Raw genomic sequence first — 24,393 nt, 5'->3', positions numbered from 1 at the left:
TACTTATGTTAACATACAGAAATCCCATATCATGATCTCTCACAATATTAGAATTCACCGCTATCTGCGTGTCTATTACTTCGAATGGAACACTGATTCCCCAAGGCACTGTCTCTGATCTAAAAGAAGTCAAAGCTTGCAAGGAAGCAAAGCAGTCTCATAAAGGCACTAATTTTTCCTTTGAAAAAACCTTGAAACTTGAAGGTTTAAATTTTTAAAGCCCATATGCCAAGAAAGTTTGCTTTTAGAAACACCAAAAGGAGGTAGAACTTCTGTTCTTTTTTTAAAGACAAACCTATGATAGCATATAGTGAAGCATAAAGTTACTATGGAAGGCTTCAGATGCAGCAAGCTACCTCGAAAGGTCTTTGCAAAGAAAGACTGAAAATAAGATTAATACTCTTGATAAAGGAGAAATAAACAAACTGTATAAAGCATAAGATTCTATTTTTCAAATTACCATAGGTAGAACAAGTGCTATCATCTCCTGACACCTAACTTCATAAAGTCAAGAACTAGACAGTCCAATACCTAATGCCAAAGGTGAAACAGCACATGCAAGCAAAATATTGTTGCTTGAGTCCTCATTTTGACAAATTCTGGTTTGACATAAGTGACTCCTTGCAAAACACAATGTGGTAACACTGCAGCACAGCAGAAAAACAAATGCAACACCAACATTCAACTCTAGATACAGTCTATACTGTAAACAGTTTGGCAATACTTCAGGATGCAGGATATATTTCCTTATAAGAGAGTCACACAGATATTCCTTACCACAACTTGAATGACACTGCAGGTCAGCACTTCCCCCTAGCCAGAGACCCAGGCAGCTGTGTCCCACCTACACTGCTCACAGCTGGAGAACTCAACTCATGGAGAATTCTTCTCTACACCTATAGAACAGTGGTCAAACCCCTGAACAGATATTCTGAACAGATATTCAGAAAGGTCAGAGTCCTCACTGTTGAGGATGTTCAAATTCCCCCATGTGCTCAGTGGAGATCTTACCCACAGAGTCAATGAATCCAGGCAAGCAAGTCACTTGTCACTCTACAGCACATGCCTTATAAATATCCCAGATGAGTGGATGTCCTAATGAATGAACTGATGCACAGCTGTCTCTGCTGACCAAATAACCCCTGACTAAATAGGAGTCCAGATAAGAGTGCCCAAATTTACATATTGCCTTCCCAAACTTGTCTACTTGCATGTGCAAACTCATCTCTTCAGCCAAATACAGAACTGAAAATTAGCTAACTCATTTCTGAGTCACTGACTGCATCCACAACAATACTGCCAGTTTGACATTACAGCATTTGAGAATAAAGCCTCTTTGTGTATGAAGTGAGGGAAATAATCCTACTATGTGGAAGATTTTTTATTTTACAATAAAATGCATATTCCCTCCAAATTTTCCGTTATTTTATTAGTAAAATATATGAAGAGTGGTTACAGTGCATGATAAAGTACACAGACTCATTTACTGCATGTAGGACAAAAAACTGTACAATCACTAAAGAGGCTAACACAAAACTTTACATCTTTCAGTTTCCATCCTGATACAGCATCACAGTTTAAAAAATATTCTGAAAGTGAAACATTTTATTACCCAAAAATAACAGATGTTTCTGGCATCATGGCAGGACAGCAGCATGCTCAAAACATCCACAATAATCCAGAATTTGTGGAAAATCCACGCTTAAAGGGAGCTAACACTTAAGGAACAGTTCTTCTCTTGCTTTAGAAAATGAGGTTCTGTGTAAGCAAAAAAAAAAAAAAAAAAAACAAACCCCCCTTTTTCATAACAATAGATAATGAATTATTTAATCATAAATAGTATCCACCAGCAGAAAAATAAGGCAAATAAATCAGGATTCTGTAAGCCTTTTGTGAACACTTCCTCATCTTTTGACAAGGAATTTTCCTCCAGGATTTGATCTCCATTTCTGCTAAATTCTAGAGCCATGCAAATTCAGCCTAAATTTCTAACTTCTAACAACGACTTTCAGACATATTTACCCAAATCATATTGCTCCTACAAACAACTGCTACAGAGTTATCTAAAATGAATTAAAAAAAAAGATTGATGACTATGTTGGTTATATACAGTGAAATCCCAGAGTCACAGGTTAAAGAATAAATTCACATTCTTCATGAGCCATCTGGTTTAAAGCCAAGTATTCTTCTCCACCACCCAGAAATCTTGTATTCACATAAGAATAGTAAATTATTTTTCCTTCAAAATGAACACATCTTTCAAAAATCCACAATTCCTTCTAAGGCAGATTCACAAACATGTCCCTTTCTAAACAGAAGGCTGAATGAAATATCAAAAAAAGAAGATATTTTACAGTCTGGCTATGGGCTGCTATCGTCACACACCTAATTTTCAGTGCATTGATATTGGTATGAGTTCACTCAAATAACACTGAAGTCCTTTCATCACTTCCAGGTGCTCTTAAATTACAGGCCAATTAGGAATTGCTAAACTGAGCTGCTTATTAGCTCAACAGGCATTTTTAAGACAAATAACAGCAGATTTGCCTCAGACAACTAATGCTTGATACCACTGTATAACTCACCTAAGTCTTTTAGATGCTTGTCTCTTCTTTACAATGGATTTTATTTTTACAGCGGGCTCCCAACCACCAATAGTTTTGTAATTCCTATTAATTTAACTAAATTAGTATCTTGAAAGCAGAAGAGCTAAAAGAGTGAAGAGTTTGAGGGGTTCCTCTTATTCATGTCTGACCTTCAGCAGCATCATTGTCAAAACAAGTAAAACCATATAAATTGACTTTAGAAAAAAATACCAATTACTAGGAAACACTATACTACCCAAACTAAAAGTATGCTTAGTTCTGGAAAATTTTGCCAAATAAGAGTTTTCCTTTGTTAATGCTTCTAAAGTTTTCCCCATAGTCAAAACATTCAAGCAAGGGTGTTCATCACAATCAGGAAGGGAAAATCCAGATTGCCTCCCCTAGAACAAATTATTCCCCCTCTCATCTGCCTATCCTTACGCCATGTATTGACTCCTCTGGCAATACTTAGACTCCTGAAAAACAGTTAAAAAAAAGCACAGTATTCAGATTACATGATCTCATTAAAAGACAGCAGTGAGGATGGGAGTTGTACTTCTGCAAAGCATATAATGAAACTTCTTCAGTTGCAGCTGCATTCTGTGGTCTCACCTTCAAGAGAACTCTAAAGAGAGTTGTAAAGATAAGAAAAGACAAGGGACACAAACTTGTATCTGAAGTGTTTCCCACATTCATCAGTAAGTCTTTAAAAAGCAGTACTTCCAGGGAGAAGGAAACCACTGAAACAAAAGAGTTATGTAGAAATCTCTCAGTTTAGAAACAAACCCAGAACTATAGACCCAACAGCTGACCAGAAACAGTCAAAAATTGGCAAGTTTTCATATCACAATACTCCATGCTCAAATTTACCTATTTGAACACAATGTTTGGCTCTATGGCCATACCATGTTATGTCCCTCTGGACAACTTGGGGAGCTAGCATTTAACATTTGCACACTCCTAAAGACAGAAACCCACAGTGAAAAGGGACACAACATTATTCAGCCATTAATCAGATCTGTGTATATTAGGAAAAACCATATAATTACATATTTTTTAATTCTGCACCAATTATGATTTAATTTCTGCTTAAAGGAAATGGCCCAGAAAATTTTCTCACTCTTCCTGATGCTGGCAAACCTATTCAAGAAGGAGGTATTTAAATTAAAATGTTAAAGTTTACCAGCCTGTTCTTTTTTTCTAATTCCTACTGCCTTATCATTGCAAAGTGGTATGATTTTTCTCAAAGTCTACCACTTAAAAGGAACAATCTCAGAAATGTTTATTTCCAAGTGTTGCATAATGTCATTATTAGCATTTCATTTCAAATCATGACTCATGGACATTCATTCTGAAAAGCTACAAAATAAAAGCACTAGGAAGCACGCAGTGAGAGACCAGGACAATAATGAAAATGAGAATGGAAATCAATAAAGAGAAAAGAACTAGAGCAATGGGACCTGGACCATATCACAGACCATAATTCACTGGTGACTAACTTATACTGAATGCTAACAACTGAATGCTGGCAGGAAAGCATTTGATCAAAACCTACCTGACAGAGCACAGAGCTCAAAAGGCAAATCAAGCAGGTCTCTCTAAAGCTACTCTAATTAGAGCTTAGCAGTGTGACCATTTTTTTGTTCCCTTCTTAAAGATAAAAAAAAAAAAAAAGAAAAAAGAAAAGGATAAAATAGTCTTAAAGCTATTACTCTCCATAAATTCTTAGTTACAACTTCACAGTATATTCACAGAGCATCTACTTGTGCAAAATCCCACTGAACCACAGAAGTTTCCCTGCTCGAGTCCCCTGAAGGCCAGGATCTGAGCAGGGCACAGCACACAGGCAAAGGGGAAAAGGTTAAGTGGCTCCAGGACAGCGCACACACTTAACAACATGAGGGCAGACCAGATAACATCACATGTTTGAAGGAAACAATGAAAGGAAATTGGCTGAAAGCCTCCCAGCCTTCCCAGTTTAAGTCAGGAATAAATTTTTATCTTCAATCATGCAGAAGTTGCCTTAAAAAACTTTGGTATACGCTGGACTGGTAGTTTATGTATCTAGCCAAAAGACAACAGAACAGGATTCCTGACCTCCATCTCTCTCACTGTCACAGAAAGAAAATGGCACAGTGATTATGTACGTGTCAGAGGAACTGAGCTGACACTTACTACATAGCTACTGCACTGTCAGCTAGGGGGTAGTCTGATATCCCAGAGATGTAATTTCCTTTCCAAACTTCAGATGGAACCCAACTTTCAGTATTTCTATTATTTTCAAAGTTACAGTAGAGGAACAATACTTTGATATTCTTCCTGTTCTGCACAGAAGGCATAATGATGAAGGATTGAAGCATACAAAAATCAGAGCTTCCAGAGAGAGAGCTTATTCCTTCCTCTAACTCCCAGTTCTCCACTCTTCTACCGAGACTACCAACTTAATTTGACAGGATCTTTTCCCCTTTCTAAAGCTTTTCTTCCTTCTGGTGCAAAGGACCAGACAACGCAAACGTAAACCAAAAGATACATATGCCATTCCATAAAATCCAGTACACCTGAGGAGTGTGAGAAGTGGAAGAGCTGTGGTGAATGAGGTTTGCTTAACTTTGTGCAGTTAAACCTCAGAGGAATAAGACCAAGATTGTCAAAGTGATTCACTTGGTCCCCAGCACAAGCACAAGCAGCATTCTCAAGAAGCACAGAAAAAATGACTGACCTTCAGAAGGATCCACAGTATATACTTTATAACAGTTTCTCCTAAAATTATTACTTAGGAGTGCTGAGTAGGAGTAAGGCAGACAAGCCAAGGTTCTTGCAAGTATCCAATGCTGGGAGATGCCTGAATTACCACACTACAGGCAGAATAAAAGATGACACAGGGCCATAAGTAACTCACTCTTGTACTCTATTCAACCACAAAGTTGTGGTGTCAAAGTAAGGAAAGTTAGGAAGGAAGCACCAGTCTGTGTTTTCTGTTGCACAGAAAACTTGTGTATACACATGCCAATGGGTTGCAAAACAAAAACACTGGCTCAACCTTTTAGAGGGAAGGATCAACTCCAAATGCTGCTGTTATATATGTTATTCATGCTACACATGATTGCTACAAGCATTCAAGTCATATGCAAAAGTATAGTGAAAATTCACAAGTCTATACAGATTCTATAGAGAAATCAGTATGTCCTAACCATTTAACCTCCTGTGGTCAACAAAACACTTGACCTAACAGATGTTTTGTAAACTCTGCCCTGCAGTGTGCCAAATGTAGCCAGGCAGAATGCCAGGAACAGCCTTTTTAGAACCTTACTGGACAACCAGGAACTCAAGACTATTGATGGCAGTTGGGCTAAAAACAAATTAGAACACAGCAACACTGCAAGAGAATTCATACAAATTGTGCCACTGAACACGTTTTGTTCTTTATCACCACAGCACTTAATTATTTTGAGAGCTTGCTGATAGGCATGGTTATTGAACACAACTCTGGTCTCAGTAGTTTGTATTTTGTCAGGAAGATCTCTTTAGCCTGGAAACTGAGAAGCGGTAATTTATTCTCTATGTCAAGGAATTAAGAAGAGTTAGTCAATTCAGTCATCTGAAGAGCTGAGAGACCTGAATGAGACAGTGAGCAAACTCTTCTAAAGAGTCTGAAAGCTGTCCAGCATCGACCAAAGTATCCTCCTTCCCAAAAGAGGGCAGCAGGTATCTATATGCAGAGAAGCACAGACTCCACAGGACAAGGATATAAAAATAAGGTTAGAATCAGTGTAAGAGTAATGGAGTAATAACTGACCCAGAATAGGAAGGATTAAAAAGTTGCCAATTTACCACAATAATTTAAAAGATTATAAAAATCAAGTAATCTGTTTTCTTTTTACTCTTGCTTTCTGGCTGCAGATCTTCTCTAGACAACAGTTACACAGTGGAGATACTGTCACAAAGGGAAAAAAGACTCCAAAAATGTGAAGGTAACTGTTAAAGGAGAAATAGAGAGTAGCTGAAAACTGACTATAAATACAGTGTTTCCACGTTGTTGGCAGAGAGAACAGGAATATGACTACAAATATTCTGAATCTGAAGACTGATATTGGCATTCAGAGCTGGGATGCACTAGCACACAGAGTGGATTAAAAAAATGTACTGGATAAAAAGATGTACTGGAAAACAGCCACCACAGGAGCTGTGGTAACATAAATGGGGTGAAATTCAGCATCCCAAACTTGAGGCCAGGTCATAACAATTTCTGCAATATTTTTGTTCTCCTTGGCTGCTCAGAGCTGAAGGCTCAGACACACTGCCTTAGCACACTCCAGGCACCATGTTCATGTGACATGAGAACAAGGGGGCATTAATTCCAGCTGCAAAACCTACAGATAAAGACAGTTAGGATAGTAGAGAAGAAGAGAGACTACTGCCTGAGGGATGGTTCAGACCTGGATTGTTTCATATAGCAGAATGAGACACCACCCTCTACTAAATCCTTCAGGAAGGAAAAGCTGCTATTACAGCTGCAGGGCAGAGCCGACAGAACAGGAACTGGGTATAAACCAAACATGCAAATGCATTTGTCTGGGAAACAAAAGTCTCACAACTATTAGAGTAAGGAAAAACAGTAGCCACACCTACTAAGTGAAAGTTCATCTGCTTCTAAAAGAGACAAGATGTCTTATTTTTGGACATGAGACTGACTCAACCCAGGAGGTCCCTTCTCATTTGCAGTTCAAGTATGATACACAGTAACTTGTCTGTGTGTTGAATACATTCATCAGCTTTCCAGTAATTTTGCAATATAATCTTACCATCCTATAGCAAATCCAAAATTTCATTCAGCCATGATATTTGCCAGCATGTTTACTTGGTGTACCTGAGGCACAGCGGCTTTGTCAACCTGGCTTATTACATGTTCTGTCAAAGGCACAAATACAGTAGCTGAGCTGTCTGGCAGCAGATGTGTCCCCTGGTAACTATCTGGTGATTCAAAAAGAATTCTGTGAACTGGCAGGGGAATAAAATACTTGTTTTCACACAATATATTGAGGGAAAATCTACAGCTCTCCTATCTGTGCTTCCAAAAAACCCTCATTTTGGTTTCCAAAGTTGTATGAACACAATTTTCAAATACAGACATTAAACTGTTTAGAAGGTACTGCATCAGAAATGGTGTCCCTAACTCAGACAAGCAAATCCTCCTCAAAACACGATTTGTTTAGTCCATCTTGATCCTTCTCACTCTTCTGCATTGACTGCACATGCAACAGAAAACAAACAAACAAACAAACAAACAACATATTATTTTAGTGCTTTATTTGGCTTAAAATTATTGGGCCCAAAATTAGAAAACATTACAAGTATTTACATTACAAGCATTACAAGTATTTACTTACAAGTATTTGAGATGGTTTTCAATTTTGGTACCCTCAGTACTGTTTTGCTCACTTATTCATATGAATGGCTGTGGTGAATACATGATATCTGACATGTGCCTTAGACACACAAATGCACATCCTTTCCAAGGATGGGTTCACCCCATTGACAAAATGACTGATTTTCTCCCTGAATCCTTCAGCCTTTCAGAAAGTAAAGGTTAGAGGCTAGCTATCTTATTCTGATGTTATTATGCAATCCTGTCCATTTTCCAGGCTCTCCAGAACTATAGACAGAAATGGATTTGCATCACTGACCATCTCTATTGCTCAGAGCTGCAGCTCCTCACACCTCTTCACTCAATCTCTGAGCAGACACATTACTCCAGCTATTACAGTCAATAGGCATTACCCCATTTATCTTATTAGCACTGACTGAGGTAGTGCTAGTCTGACCACCAATATGAAACAGCTGTTCCAGCCTAACCACATCACTACTAAAAATAAAATAGATCAATTTCTTTTTTTTTTTTCCCTAAAAAGTGACTTATGATGGCTGCTCTGTAGCCTCACTAAAAAGTCAGGCTGAGTAAAAGGTAAGCACTATCTCTACAGCTATGCAGTGCAGGAGGAGAATTTTTTCTTAGTGTTTTTTTTAAACCACAATTGAGATAGCTGTTTTCCTGTTGGACTCATCATTTTTCCACTATAGGAAAAAACAAATTCAATCAAATTAGGAAAACAAATTATCCTTCACACTGAGAACAAGTATGCTTCCAAAGCAAATGTCTGCAGCCAAGGCACAAATCCATCCTGAATATAGAATCAAGTAGATATTTAAGTCTTATGCCTGTGAAACTTAAAAAACAGAAACAGAATACTAGAAATTCAGTGTATTCATTTCAACAGAATGAACTCTGACCTAGCCCTCAGGAATCAGATCAATTCTAAAAGCTCAATATTAATAAAAAAAATAAAATCTTTATTTTTAACACAATTCACATGAAACATCTTTGCTTCCTAACTACAGGGTTTAGTAGTTTTGTCTTTGAAAAAGCTACAAAAGCCAAGGCAGAAACACAGATCTGCAGGGTTTGGGATGTTGGATTTATTGGCTTGGTTTGGGGGGTTGGGAGTGTGATGCTTGTTTTTAAAGAAATTAAATGGCAATTTATGAGTTCTACTACAATACACAGACCAAATAAGATATTTCTGAAAAAGCAGTAGTATTAAGTAACTTCTATTTCAGTATTTTATGCTTAATCGTAACTTTAAAACTAATGAGATCATAAACGTGCAGTGCAGCACTCATTCTAATCCCCTTCCATGGTTACCTATGGCTTTCTGCCTCTGCCATGGATCATGGTCTCACTGGGAGCACACAGGGGTCAACTGTGCTCACATCCTTCTTCCAGGATGTGAACACATCCAGAGTTACAGCATACAGCCTCATGGGACCAAACAGATACTAATCAATTCATTGGGGCACACAACCTCATGGGACCAAACAGATACTAATCAATTCATTGGGGCACACAACCTAATGGGACCAAACAGATATTAATCAATTCATTGGGGCACACAACCTCATGGGACCAAACAGATATTAATCAATTCATTGCAGCACACAACCTCATGGGACCAAACAGATATTAATCAATTCAGTGCAGCACACAACCTCATGGGACCAAACAGATATTAATCAATTCAGTGCAGCACACAACCTCATGGGACCAAACAGATATTAATCAATTCAGTGCAGCACACAACCTCATGGGACCAAACAGATATTAATCAATTCAGTGCAGCACACAACCTCATGGGACCAAACAGATATTAATCAATTCATTGGGGCACACAACCTCATGGGACCAAACAGATATTAATCAATTCATTGGGGCACACAACCTCATGGGACCAAACAGATATTAATCAATTCAGTGCAGCACACAACCTCATGGGACCAAACAGATATTAATCAATTCATTGGGGCACACAACCTCATGGGACCAAACAGATATTAATCAATTCAGTGCAGCACACAACCTCATGGGACCAAGGATGCCCCAATAGCTCTACTGAAGCTCAGAACAACTAAAAGACACTCCAAAGGACATGGGTTTTTTGGTTCTGGGTTTGATCCCTCTGTGAACATGAATCCCACATAAAGAGGGGCTCACTACAATGATCAAAGATCAATCATAGAGAATTAAATGTCACGTCTGTCTTAGATGGACACCACACAGCAGTGGGTTGATTGCACAGACCCATGTCCCCTTCATGTGCACCCCAGTACTCTGGGCTACCTGCAGCCTCCCACCTCAGCCTCCAGCAGAGACTCGGAACCAGTACAGGAAATTGCTCCTAGGGTTTAATGCTTCCAAGCATTTATTTTTATTTATTCCTAATCTAAATTTCTATATATGTGTCAATGTAATTGAGGATTAAGGCTATTAAAAACAGTTCAAATGAATAAATTAAGGAGTGCCAATTAGGTTGGAATACCCAAATGGATGCCTGGATAAAACTTTACCCCTGATTAGTCCCTTTAAAGAACTGCTTAGGATAAAAAAAACCTTATTATTTGAGCTTAAGAAGGAGATAAATCTTTAAACTCTCAATTTTTATTCTGTCAGATGAATTTTCCATATTGCTGTCTTCTCAAGGACATTGAAGAATCACAGTCCATTTGGTGGCCCATACAATTGACAGCCAACAGTTGCTACAGACACACATGCTGCTGATCAACACAGAGGATGCTCCCCAGAGGGCCTCTCTCAGCTCTGTGAGCAGGGAGCTACTGCAAAGCCAACCATTGAAACAGAATGCACTACACTGGCTTGTTTCACAAGCAGGTTCTTCTGCTGAAGTCATACATTAAGAAAACAGTTGAAGAGAGCATTTGATATTGAAATGGAAATACTATTCCTATTTCACCTGTCATTCTGCCCCTATTAGTCCCTGCCTCAGCACTAGAAAGCATAGGCACAGCAAACTTGCAAGTCAGTTCAGGTCTGTCTCCAGAATTAGATTCAGGGGATGGCTCAGTGTGTCACAATATTTTCCAAGGGCACATTATTTGCTCTCTGAAGATACTCTTGAAAACCATTTCTTAGTCATTAATTATTCATTCTATTTCTTATAATCAGTTCTTTTAATTAGTATCCCAGGCAGCTTTGCTGAGAAGCCCACACTTTCAGTAATTAGGGGCAGTTTGTTGCCCTTAATTAACTTCAGACATAGCAAGACTCTTATTACTTTGTTATTTCAGCTGTTTTTATGTTTGCATTGCATATGCTGTCCTGCTTTAATGGCTCAGAAAGGAGACTCCTTGTCCCTGTTGTGCTATTTATCTCATTTAGGTTCCATCTCTCTTTCTTGACTCTGTATTAATTGCTGTATATTAAATCTCTCTGACTCTCTGAAGTCACATCTACACTGGCAAGCACAGTGACACCAGAGAAGTGCATCTGTACAGTGAAACAGAAACTACCAGCCCATACAGTCTCGTACCCATTTGTGCTGCTTTCTATAGTTAAGTGCACTTGTAACAGACTCAGCCTGTAATACACCAAGTGGGTCATGTATGGAAGCTTTACCCAGTTTGCTGATTTTGTCATGCCTCTGTGGCCTCTTGAAGGCCATTCTGGACTGAGTTCTGACCAAACGTTGTTAGCAATCAATGGGTTAATAAACCATTAGAGTTTAAATATCCAGAACACATAAACCAGCTAGAGGTTTAGTAATAATCTGAATAATTTTATTGTTTTAAATAAATAATACTTCTCTTACTTAGGTGGGGTTTTTCATCTACAGAGAGTAAGGTATATTAAAGCAGCAGAAAGACTGGTGTAATCCAGTTGCTCCAATTAAAGTTTAGGGAAGAGTCAAGCAAAGACACCAGCAGCTCTGCTCACAGCATGCCACTGACCTTGCGGGCAATTCAACAAGAAAAGAGGTTTTCAGCATTCCCCACCCCGGGCTGTGGGTATTGGGGGCAAACAGGAGACAAACAAACTTTCATCTGGCTCCAACAGAAGTCCTGTAAGGTACATCCTACACTCAGGGTGTGTGAGAGCCACACACAAAAATACTCACACAGTGTGGAATCAGTGGGTCTGCGATCTGCTGAACAAACAGATTAGCTTTACATTACACAGCTAAGAACAACACTTCCTTTTCAGCAACACAGGAGCAAAACACATCAATATATATGCACACACAGCTGGATCCTGTAATTTTCAGCTTTCCACTGTAGGATATTTGGGTGTTTATATTCCAGGTGATAAAAAAGAAGGCTTTTATTCACAAAACATAGTTAGTCTTATAATAGCTTTATGTACAATTTATATAATTTTGTAACATTTATTATCACAGAAAAAGCCCTGAGAATATGAAGTTATTAAGTACCTAAACATTAAGCACCTAAAAACTTTGGATGGCAGAGAAAGACAACTTTAAAAGCTGTCCTTAATTTCAAGAAGTGTTTTTAAAGTAAATTAATGTGGGAGACAAAGTATACTGAAAAGAACCCAAAGTCATATAAACAAGATTTTCAGAACTTGTATCATAGAATATTTAAGCTAAAACACATCTAGCTGCTTCATAACCATGTACCAGTATGCTCAGAATCTCTACTGTGTGTAGCACATGTGTGGCTATGAGAATGACACTGCATTTGGAGTTAAGTCACTGCAAGCAGAATCCAAGTGTCCATTCAGGCAAATACTCCAACAGCTAGCTGAATATTACTGCAAATAAAAAAATTCTAATGGAGTTTGTTAACTTCCATCTCAACACACTATCACTATTTACTCTTAAATCCCCACAGGTAAAAGACTGAAAAATCCTCTGCCTATTAATGGCACTGTAGGAAGGAAGAGAAAGGAGAACTGATTTCTATGATTTAATATCAGATCTATACCAAACAACCTCTTACCTTTTTTTATTTCTTTTTGCCTATGCTCTATCCATAAGAAGGTCAAAATAATAAAAAAAATTAAATAGTCAATATAAATATTTTAGCAATAATATGTATGTGGTATATTAAATAGTTGGAGTGGAAAAAACATTTGTAGAACACTTCTGAATAAGAAATAACCTTGCTGCAAGGCCTCAGAATACATAATTTACAAATAAATCAAGGAATTTATGAGCAATAGGCACAAACTGGGGATGTTTCCCAGCAAAAGCCAGGAAGATAAACATTTGGCGTAGACTGCCTGAAGGTGAATTTTTTCTTAGAAAAAGAAAACTCATGAATTCACCATTAGAAAAATCTAAACATATAAAACAACTCAAACCTTCTCCAGAAAAAAGTTTTCCCCAGTGCACTATATGCTACTGCTTTGATTTTCATGCAGTCCATTCTACATACCATTTTTCTCACCAGGTCTTTGTCCTAGTGATTCTGTATTACACTAGCATGGATTTTGAGACTATTCTCTTATTTACCAGTTTAACCATTATCCTTTTTTCTAGACCAATCTCTTTCTTGCAAATTCACTCCCCAAGATCTTCCTCCTTCATTTCTGTTTAATACTGAAAAGCATAACTCTCATGACCAATGGATTTCTCTGCTACAAATTCGTTCCTCTTTAACTCTGTCATTGTCCTTGCTGAACAGTTACTCTATTCCAAAATTAATTTGGTTCCATACACTTTCTCAACACCTTCAACTTAGTCCATGAAACTCTCCATCACTGGTGGCTATTTCTCCTCTAATCACTGTAGATGTACACCATCTCTTCAGAAGCCTCATTTATGCCCTGTGTATTTGTCCTTCCTTCCACATCCTTGTCTACGGCCCAAACAAGTCTACTCAAAGTATTATCCTAAGGATTCTTTATGTGTCTATCACTCAGTGTCCCTCCAGCACTTTCATTACACAGAAGCTGCCAGCCTCTATTTCTAAAACCCTACATACAAGACAATTGAACACAAATGAATAATTAATGGTTAAGAAAAAAACTGAAACAAAGTTGCAAAAAAATTCTTGTGTAATCACCTTCTCTTTTTCTAATTTTGATTCACCAGGTCACATATTTAAAGAAGTACTCACTGTAGCTCTGTTCATTCTTTACAATGCTATTAATTAATGCTTTTCCCCTTCCTGACAGGAAAAACACTCAAGAACATTCTTGCACTCATGCATACAAGCAGTCACACTTGAAGGGAAGCATAGGCTTTATCTCCTCACTGCAAAATAAGAAAGAACTAGAAATAAATTCTATTGAGCAAGTACCATCAAATTCTTGGGAGTTTTAAATACAAAATGAAAAGCCTTCAATGCTTATGGCTGAGAAAATAACCTTCAAAATGCAAGCTTAAGCTGATGCAGCCTGGTACTGACATGCAAACACTCTATTTCTCCTGCTGCTCAGGGTTTCCCACACACAGCAACAAACTGAAAACTGCCTTTTCACAGCTGCTATTCTGAAACCTGGGGGAATCAGCTGCAATGCACAAGAACTGGGCTGCTTTCAGCTCAGTGCCAGCACTTCTAGGCAGGAGTGGGCACTGGAGACAGGCACTAAGCAAATGAGGAGGACTTGAGCAGACTCTGCTCCTCACCCTGCCTCCCATCCCGAATGGCAAGAGCCAGACGTCCCAGAGAGTCTGAGTGCCAGACCTGTGCGTGCCACTGCCATCAGCTGGCAGCAAGGGGAGTAACTTGGCACAAAATAAATATAGGAGGCATGTTTGCAGCTAACGGGCCAAAAAACCCCTATATGAAAACTGACTTCAGGATTGTGAGATGCAAAGCTGTGTTTCGTGTCAGGTACAAACAGGCGATTCTAATAATAACTGAAGAAAATAAAGCATGGAAAAAGGCCTTTGAACCTATCTTTTGTTTGCAATTAACCCTGGTTGATTTAGGAGCACTGGAATTAAGGTGTTAAAGATGTTGCTTTTTGCTTGCATTTAATCTATGAAAAGCTCTGCAATAATAACCTTTTGAAGTATAATTTTAGAATATTACTTGTATCCTTGAAACTATAGCTTTGGAATATATATAAAGGAAATATGCTTATCTCACGCCTTATTGAAGCAGAGAAAAACAGCTTGAGAAAGGAAGATGAACGTCACCTCAAGGGTTTATGGTTTTGACCAAAGGGAAGCTGGACATCACTGTTATGAGATTTATAGTCTCTGCAATTAAAAGGTAGACACATCTGGGGAGCTGGAATCTCCACCAGATGGGATTCATCTTTCTTCTTTCGGAAACTGGACCGTCACCATCTGGGGATACTCCTTTGAGATACATCCTGAGAAATTAAAATCACAATAGTGTATAGAATTGTGATGTAATAATTTGGAATAAAAATTGCTGATGAGTAAAAGATTGGAAATAGAAACTGCTGAAAAAAACTGATGAGTACCCCTATAAATACCTGTAACCATCAATTATCGGTGTGCAGTTGGAGGGAAAACTTCCCCCACCGCACCCAGTGCTGTATTGCTCATGCTTTACCATATTAAATAATAAATTGATTGCTGCTTGAATATTGGCCTAGTCAAGCTTCTTATTCTTAACAGGATTAAACGTTTAAAAGCCTTAGAGATTGGCACCTGGTTCAGAGAGAGCAACATACTAACTGAGGCTCAGTGCAACTAAATAGTGAAACAGAGTCAAGGCATAAAGACAAACACCCCAAAACACACTCCTCAAAGAGCAGAGGCGAGGTGGAGAGCCAAGCACTTTCCTAGCAGACCACAAACACCATCCCATCTCCTCTAGGGACACCTCTTTGGTCACTAAAGCAAGTCTTGTCCCTGAGCTATCAGCTCTCCACTTGCAGCAAGGGAAGCAGCAGGAGGCAGGGATATGTTAAGCTAGCAAAGTAAGGGACATCTACACACAAGGTAAAAACAAGGATAATGGGAAAGTAGAACACAAATACAAAGGTACATTAAAAAAGCAAACCAATACATACTGAAAGCAACTTCAGGATGATATTCACTAGTATTAAAAAGAAATGGTACAAAGCCAAAAAGAGAAAAACCGACTCTAATAACCAGCATGAAAATGGAAAGGCAATTGGTTAGTAGTGTCCTCAATCATGAACTGGTGACAACAGGCTTGCATGGGGGAGCAAGGGGAAAAAACTAAAAATTTGCTATGACAGAAATACACTGCTCAATAAATAGTAAACTAGCAACCAAACAGTATTTTCTGTTCTGGCAATAGTGTACAGTTAAAGACAGCATGTAATAATTGATATTTTGATATATTGCACCTCGGGCAGGTAAAGCAGTGTGGTTCAGAGGGGAAAAAAGTGCTTTCCCCAGCTTTGTTATTCCACAGCATCAGTGAGTATATTTCACAGATGATGTCTGAGAAAGTATTAAAGACGAGTTGATTTGGTATTTCTGCCTCTCAATCACCACTTACACCAGTTCAGATACACAAAATGCTTGAGAATAACAGCTGCAAAGGGCTTAGAAATGCAAGGCAGCCCAGCCAGACAATTCCCCCATAGAGTCCCTGAAGAGAGGGTGGCAATCAACTGATCCTTCAAACTTTCCTCCTGTCAGCTCCCCTGTAGAAAAAAACCCTAAAAATTAGTCTTCCACAGCACTTCAAATGGGGTATTTGCCAACAGAGTTGGCACATTTGTCAAACTGTGCAGGTGACAGAAAAAAAGAATCTGAGGTCATGCATTCAGAAAACAAAAAATAAAATTGTCCCATCCAATAACTACTCAAATTTCAAAGGCAAGTATGAGTAAAATAGGCATTGAAAACAAGGAAAAAAAAGCAGACAAAATAAGAGAGTAATAAATTTTTCATCACAGTAGACCATGAGAGGTTTGCAGACTGTCCAAACGTGTTCACTTCATTACACAGCTGTTTACCAACACGTGGCTCTCCCAGCACACCGCCTGGCCAAGCCACACTGATCAATGCTGAGCTGGTGGGCCAGAAGAAGAATTTAAGATGAAAACAGAACTCTGATGGGTTGTCATTTCTGAAGTGGTGCTGATTACTAGGAGGTTTTGCTTCTCTCATCACCCTTCAGTACTTCTTCAGTCATGGCTGATTCAATTGCCCATGGGGACCAACTTTCCTACTGCAGGCAAAACCAACTTCTTCCCCAAACAGCTGGTTCTCACAGGGGTAGAAAGATCTATTTGTGAATAACCTTGCCTCAGCATGTAGACAGGTCTGTAGGCTACCCTATTATGGGTTTTGACAGGATTTACCAGAACTCTCTATACTCATTTGACTGAAAATAAAAACTATACACAGCTTAGAGCATGATGACAAGGTGCTATGGGGAAAAATAATGAAATAAATGTGATTTTAAATTACTTTCTATAACACTACAAAAAGAACTGAAATTTGTAAAGTAAGCAATGAAGGCAGAATTGGAAGACATGTTCCTAGAAAGATCTTCAGCAGAATTTTGACCAGATGAACAAGTTTTATAGCTATGGTTTTTTTCTCTGAAATGTGTCTAGAGTTTCTGAAAACAATGGGTTTGGATGTATTCTCCTTGCTACCTTAGCAGTGCAGAAAGCAATATCTAATGAAGCATGTTCAGAGGCCAAGAGACAATTTTTCTTTCCCAAAACATGCTTAGCCAATAAATAAGTAGATATATACCACCAGCTCAAAAGCAAGGATATAGAGGGCTTGAGACAGAAGAAAGACAAACATTGGGAATAAAACTGCAGTCCAGAGAATGAAGTCTATCCCCACAACCAGTATTTCCTGCCAGTGTTATGTAGTATCATTATAAATCTCTCCTTTACAGATAAGGCCCAAGAAAGAAGAAAGAATGAATGCACAAAATTCAGATGAAAATGAATCACTGACTACTGCTCCTACTTTTGAGAATTAGCTAGAAGTCAATGCTTCTGATCTACTCATGATTTAGTAGCCGGATGGGAGAGAAGGAGTGGAAGGAAAATAGGTCATCAAGTATTCAGGAAGTTAACTCAGTTATGAATTCTACATGGCCAGATCAATTACTTCTAATACTATCACCTATGAAAGCAAGACTTGAATTATCAGCTCTGATGCACTAAGCTTTTCATACATTAAAAATCGTTTTTAGCCTAGGAGTAGCCTAGCTACTTCTCCCTTAGTCTTAGATTTCTGTGTGGCTACTCTACTTGATTACTAGAGGAAATTTTAAAATGTTGAGAAAGAAAGAAAAACACAGGAAAAACAGAAAACACATCTTTTTTTTTTTCTTTTTTTTTTTTGTGAGTTAACTGTCGCACTTTGCTGTCCCTTCCTTCCCCAGGAACTTTAACTCTGATTCACCTCCCAGATACAGAACCTGCCTTTGGTTCTGTACACTCACTGAGTACAACTGGGTGGGTACATATGGGTGTACAACTGATTAGTATGGACAGTAGTTACCAGTTATCATCTAATCACTCAGTACATATATACTCATATATATAATATATGTTCACACACACCCCTTTCCCTTGATGGAAGACAGTGACAAGTGAATTTTTTTCACTAAATCTCAATCTGGTGGTTTGAGATTCGGTTTGGCTGGGCTAGGAGAACAGAAGAAAGAGGAATGGTCTTCTTGTTGTTGGGACTAGAAACAAGGAGGTGTAAAGAGGCAGAAGAAAAATTTGGTGATATATGTTTGAGGGGACTCATCAAAAAGTGGTAGTACAAAAAAGTGATAGTCTCTTTAAACCAGGGACAGACAAAATTTGCTTTATAAAATAACAATATGTAATGATGCATCAATATTTCTCTGAAAGGTGGAAAATACACAACTAAATGTTCACAAATACCTATTCAAAATATGTTACTAAATACATACTAGCCCTTCTCTGTAGAGCTAACTCCATTTTCAATGGAGTTAGGATAGGCTACCTCACCTTGAAAAACAACACCATGCTTCAGTTCCACATCTCTAATATTTGATTATTCCCCATTCCTATCAAAAATCTACCAGCAACCAAAGTAAGGTAGGATATAATAGCAGGTCATCAACTAACTCTGAACAGTTAAAAAAAGAATATTTCTATCACATATGCATCCTAGAGACTAAGGAAAAAACCAAAGAGACATATTATAAAAGTATGTGATGCAGCAAACCCCGAGCTAAATTATGTTGAATTTATCATTAAAAGCAAGATAGAGGAATTGACGGACTCTGGCAAATTATGCTACTTCTTGTTTTTTCTTAAAGTTTGATTTTCTTTTTTAGATAACGTTATCTATCACAATACAACAGAGCTAATTTTCCTTAGCAAGAAGAAAGAAGGAAGAAGAAAGGACAACAGAGGAGTGAAACACACTGCCTGTAGTCAAAATCCTTTAATTAGTATAACAGAGTCGTTAAGTATGGTGGTTTAAAGATATCATATAGTATATTTTAATTTGATACTAAAGCAAGAACGTAAGAAGCTAGCCATACTGTAACCCATTTCCTTACTTATATTACAACGCAGTTCAAGATACTTGATATATGAATTCCATCTCATTCCCTTACTGGAAAGTATGTTCCACATTAAAAAGGAAGCAAATTGCATTCCTCAATATTTGCTCAGCAATATGCCAAATGAACTGGCAGAAAGAACAAATTACTTCTGCTCTTAAGCAGGGTGGATACTATTATTAGGCTCTTGAAAGACTGCTGGTGCAAAAGCACTACAAGGAGTTCACAAGCTGAAATGACACAGCATCACAGCTCTCATTCCAAACCGTACCTTGGATAACCCATGATGGACAGGGCATGCTGCAGCCAACATCTCCAGTGACACAACACAGGGAAGGAACCTCAGGCCAGCTCGCAGTGGACAGCCAGCCACATGCTGTCACACAAGTCCCAACTGAATCAAAAGAGCAAGAGATCAAGTCCATATCCTATCTTAGCACATAGAAAATTAATTCAGGAAATAAGATAGACTTTTATCCCATAGAATATGAGTCACATAACGGGTAAGGTTGGAAGGGGCAACAGTGGTTCATGTGGTTCAAGCTCGCTGTTTAAGCAGGGTCATCCCAGAGCACATGGCACAGGATTGCATCCAGATGGTTCTTGAATATCTCCAGTCAGGGAGACTCCACAGCCTCTCTGGGCAATCTGTTCCTGGGTGCAATCACCCGTGCAGTAAAGTTCTCCCTCATACTCCAGTAAAGAAGTTCTTTCTCATATTCAGATGCAACTTCTGTGCATCAGTTTCTGCCTGCTGTCTCTTGTCTTACTACTTTGCACCATGAAGAAGAGCATCCTCTTGACATCCTCCCTTCAGATACTTATATACATTGACAAGGTCCCCTCTCAGTCATCTCTTCTCCAGACCCCCTGTGACACCTCCCAAAGTGTCCTCCTTCAGGACATGGTTTAGGACAGGTGGCTGTGCTCTCATTCCCAACGCTGACAGGAGGCCACAGGGCAGTGCAGAGAACAGAAGTCAGACATGAAAGAGGGCTCCTTCAGACATCTCCCAGCAATCCCAAACTATCAAAGCAGGTTCTCTGAACTCTCAAAACTCGTGACCACTTCTACTACCCTACATGCAATAATTTACTGGGTAATACATACGAAATTGTCAAATGAGAGGAAGGATGGTTTTGTGCATTTCATTAGGCCTACAAAGAAGTGCAACTCCTCAGGAGACTTATTTTTTGTGTTATGCCTTATTTAAATACACTATTTCCTGACCAGGAAAAGACAAGTCATCCTTGTTCTGCAGCTGAATTCCTAAATATGACAAAAGTAGCTTTGTACATACAGCAATTAAAGAAAACTCCAGAGTTCACTTAAGAGTAGTAATTAGTAAGAGCAATATTTAATTGTAGGTATCAAGTCAATTTTGTCAATCAGTCTGTTCATTGCTCATAGTTAAATCCACAACAGTTTTATTTCTGCATTTGCTGCACACCAGTAATCTCTTTTCATACATTTTATTAATAAAACTAATTAATACAGTAGTTATTTTTAAAACAGTTCCTATACTTAGTGACTTAGATCAGTGAGAACTTCTAAATGCTCAGTATCTTCCGCAATTGATGGCCACAAGCTGCAACTTGGAAGCTGATTAGGAAACTTTAATCAAGAGATGGGCAATGGAGCAGTAGAGCAGGTCACACAGACAGGTTGTGAGATCTCATCCCTGGAGGCTTCTGACTCCTGCTTAAACCTAGGTTGATATCAACACTACATCAAGTCTGCTTTGGCTTTGTCCAGTGGGAAGTCACACTTAGAGGGATCCAGACATCTCTTAAAAATATAGTTTCTATGATGATTCCATCTTTGGCTAGGGAATTTCCAGTGGGTTGAAAATTATTATTTCAGATGTTTTCGGCTTTCTGTTTACAAAATGTCTCTATTCAGGCTCTAGAGTTTAAGTACCTAACACTTAATAAAAACAAAATAATCTTCCGGAAGCAATCTTATTATTACTATGTTGCCACATTAACTTGTCTGAGAATTCACTGAACACAATTACCTACAGAAGGCATACTTCAGTCATGCCAAAACATTTAGAACTGGATTTTACAAACCCTTAGACATATGGAAGTATAAAAATCATAAAATCCACGTAGAATTAAATAATTTTTGTGTCCTATCACTGTCCTTCTAGAAAGTGATGTAAAACGGGGTTTTTGTTTGTTTCTTTTGTTTTGGATTAGTTTATTTGTTTATATAACTGAAAGCAAAAACACAATTTTTAGACCAAGCATTTCAGGAACGGAGCTTTTAAGTTGTTATCTGGAAATGTAATGCCTTAATCCAAAACTTTAGGTATTCTACTTATTCAACAGCTCAAAATAAGAGAGAATAAGCATAAATACCTACACACACCTGCCAGTTCTCAAAAGCTTGTCTTTCACGTATAAGACACAGAGAACAACTTAGGTCACCCTTCATTAGCAGGTCATTATCACCACAAGCACGCATGTTGATTGCTTCTACGTACAGAGAGAACACTCAGTAATTCATGAAACAAAATAGTTTTCTCGTTCACCTGTGTTTCATGGCTTAATTTGCTCGGGTTGTGTACAGACGGTCAGAACGCGAGCGGCAGGAGGCACCTCTGGAAGGTTTAATTCCACCCATCAGGCACGGCCGAGAAGCAGGAATAAATTCCCAGCGCAGCCCGGCCCCAGCGCGCCCGCTCCCTGCGCTCCTGTGCCCTTCGCACGGCGACTTCGAGCGCAACTCTACAAACTTACACGACTTCACCCCCGCTGACGGACGGGTTTCTGAGCAGAGGGGGCGTGTGCGGGGCAGGGCGCGCTGACACCCAGCCCTGCAGCAGCCGCTCCCCGCGCCGCGCCGGCCGGAGCCGCGGCCCCGCGCACCTGTTGCGGGCCGGAGCGGCGCGGCGGCGGCACCGGCGGGCGGGACGGCCCGGGGGGAACGAGCGCACACGGCGGGGCAGGGGAGCGGGGGCTCACCTTCTGCTGCCGGCGGGCCATGTCCGTGGGCTGCTTGGCGTTGAAGGGGTGCGCGATGCACCTCGCGATGAACACGTAGAGCTGCAGCCGGAGCCGCTTCTCCCGCTCCTCGCGCTGCAGGCGCTCCTGCTCATCACGGCCCTCGCTCAGCACCGAAGGGCTGGGGCTGGCTGCCCGTGCCGCCCCGGCCTCCCTGCCCCGCGAGTCCCGGGGCGGCTGCGGCAGCGAGCGCGGCGAGCCGCCGCCCGCCGCCACCAGCACGTCCCGCCGCTCCTCTTCCAGCAGCTCATCGGACTCCTCCTCGCTGGAGGAAGGGTCCAGCATCGCTCTCGGCGGGCGCGCCCCGCGGCCGGGCACGGAGCGAGGCGGGGAGCGGCGCGCACCTTTCCGGACACGTCGAGTTTACACACGGACTGTTTCCGACCCGCGGCGGCCGCCGGGCGGGAGCGGCGGGGCGGGGAGCAGAGGCGGGGTTTGGGAAGGGGGTCGAGCCTGGGTTGCCGTGGGAATTGCTCCGAGCGGCTCCCGGCGGAGGCAGGGGCGGGACCGGGGCCGGGCTAACATCTCCGCCCGCCCCGGCGAGCGCAGCGGCCCGCCGGGGTCCGGGACGGGGTCGGGCAGGCTGGGCTGGGGCTGCCCTGACACCGCAGCTGCCAACGCAGCCCAGCGCACGGCACGGCACGGCACGGCACGGCTCGGTTCGGCTGCTCTGCTCCCAGCGACAAGCGGCAGGGAGCCCTCAGCAGCTCTGCTCCGCTCGGGCCCTGCCTTGCCCCGCGTCCCGGGCAGCGCGGGAAGCGCGGCCGCCGCTCGCTAGCCGGCTCGGACACACGGCGGGACTCCGTGCTGGACGGACAGAGCGGACGCTGTGCTCGCCGTCGACCCCGAGCCTCGCTGGCACCCTCTGCCAGGTGTTGGTGGGGGAATGAGAGGCATCTCAAATGGCCCCAGAATAGGATGCCACCGAAACCGAGCATTTCTGAGGTGGCGGGTGGGCTGATGCCGAAGTGTACATTGCTCTCGCAAGTTGCTTCTGTTTACAGCTTGCAGCCACAAATAGGTGGTTCACATCTGTCTGAAATAATTTTTTTTTTAGACTATCTAGATGCAGATAGGTGCATAGTCTCAGTGGTTGTTGTCACAGTTAAGGCTGTGAAAAACATACAAAAGCCTACCACTAGCACTCGCTAAAATTAAACAAAAAAGGTTTCACCATGTGAGAGCCAAATTTCTGGGGTCTGATCAGGGCCTCCTGGGAAGACAGGCTGGGGAGGGAAGGGACATCAGACTTTATGTGGATCAGGTCCTTCTCTCACTCCCTGCCTACCCACAGGCGATGGTGCTGGTACCAGGGAAGACAAGGGAACTACTGAGCAGGAAGTATTAGGGGCCAGGAGGACAAAGGCTGGAGGGATGGACTGGCACACAGAAAGGCCATGCAGCTCTAAAATGATGGCAGCTGGGGCTGTGTCCACACTGCTCCAGGCCCTGCTCATTAGCAGTGGCAAGTTTTCAAAGCCCTGTATGAAAACTCAACAAACTCAGGCAGCCAACCTGATTCTCACTGTATGAACAGAGCTGGGTTTAGAATGGTGAAAGGCTCTAGTCCATTATCAATATTTTGAAGTGCCTGGTACTGCAAATTTAGGAAAAGATCTTTAAAGATGTCAGTTATCTCCCTCGTGAGCCAGCTCTCAGAAGGTGGAATTCCTCCTGCTGTGAGCATCAACTACTAGCTAGATGGCAGCATTAAGCATTAAGAGTCTGGGTTCTTCTGCCTCTGGATCTGTACCAGGGGAATGAGGGGAATACTGAGGGAGAGTTGTGCTAACAAACATTCTGGCTTTCTTCACACTTTGGGTGCAAAATGTAGCAGTCAAACAGAAATAGGTAAGCTATTTTTATTGGCTGGCTTCTATCCTTAACATTAACTAATAGTAGTAAGCAAAATCTGTGAAATGCAGAAGGGTAGTCAGGGGAAAACATACATGTCAACCTATTGAACATCTCTGGTCACATTTCCTCAGTGCAGTAATTGGTAAAGCCAGTTTTTG

At 40.7% G+C, this 24,393-nt stretch overlaps 1 protein-coding gene across 1 annotated transcript in view; it reads right to left on the bottom strand.

Moving 5' to 3' along the window:
* Positions 1 to 22,784, bottom strand: part of CADPS2 (calcium dependent secretion activator 2) — a 284,927-nt gene extending 262,143 nt beyond the window's left edge. The window contains exon 1 of the mRNA XM_054272587.1: positions 22,340 to 22,784. Coding sequence (XP_054128562.1) covers positions 22,340 to 22,663 — 324 coding nt within the window. The 5' untranslated portion in view covers positions 22,664 to 22,784. The remainder of the gene's footprint in view (positions 1 to 22,339) is intronic.
* Positions 22,785 to 24,393: the final 1,609 nt, after the last annotated feature.

Source organism: Melozone crissalis, unplaced genomic scaffold, assembly GCF_028551555.1.
Source record: "Melozone crissalis strain CALT ecotype California unplaced genomic scaffold, PUWL_Pcris_2 ptg000004l_1, whole genome shotgun sequence".
In the NCBI taxonomy this organism is placed as follows: domain Eukaryota; kingdom Metazoa; phylum Chordata; class Aves; order Passeriformes; family Passerellidae; genus Melozone; species Melozone crissalis.
This window is presented reverse-complemented; position numbering and strand designations above follow the sequence as displayed.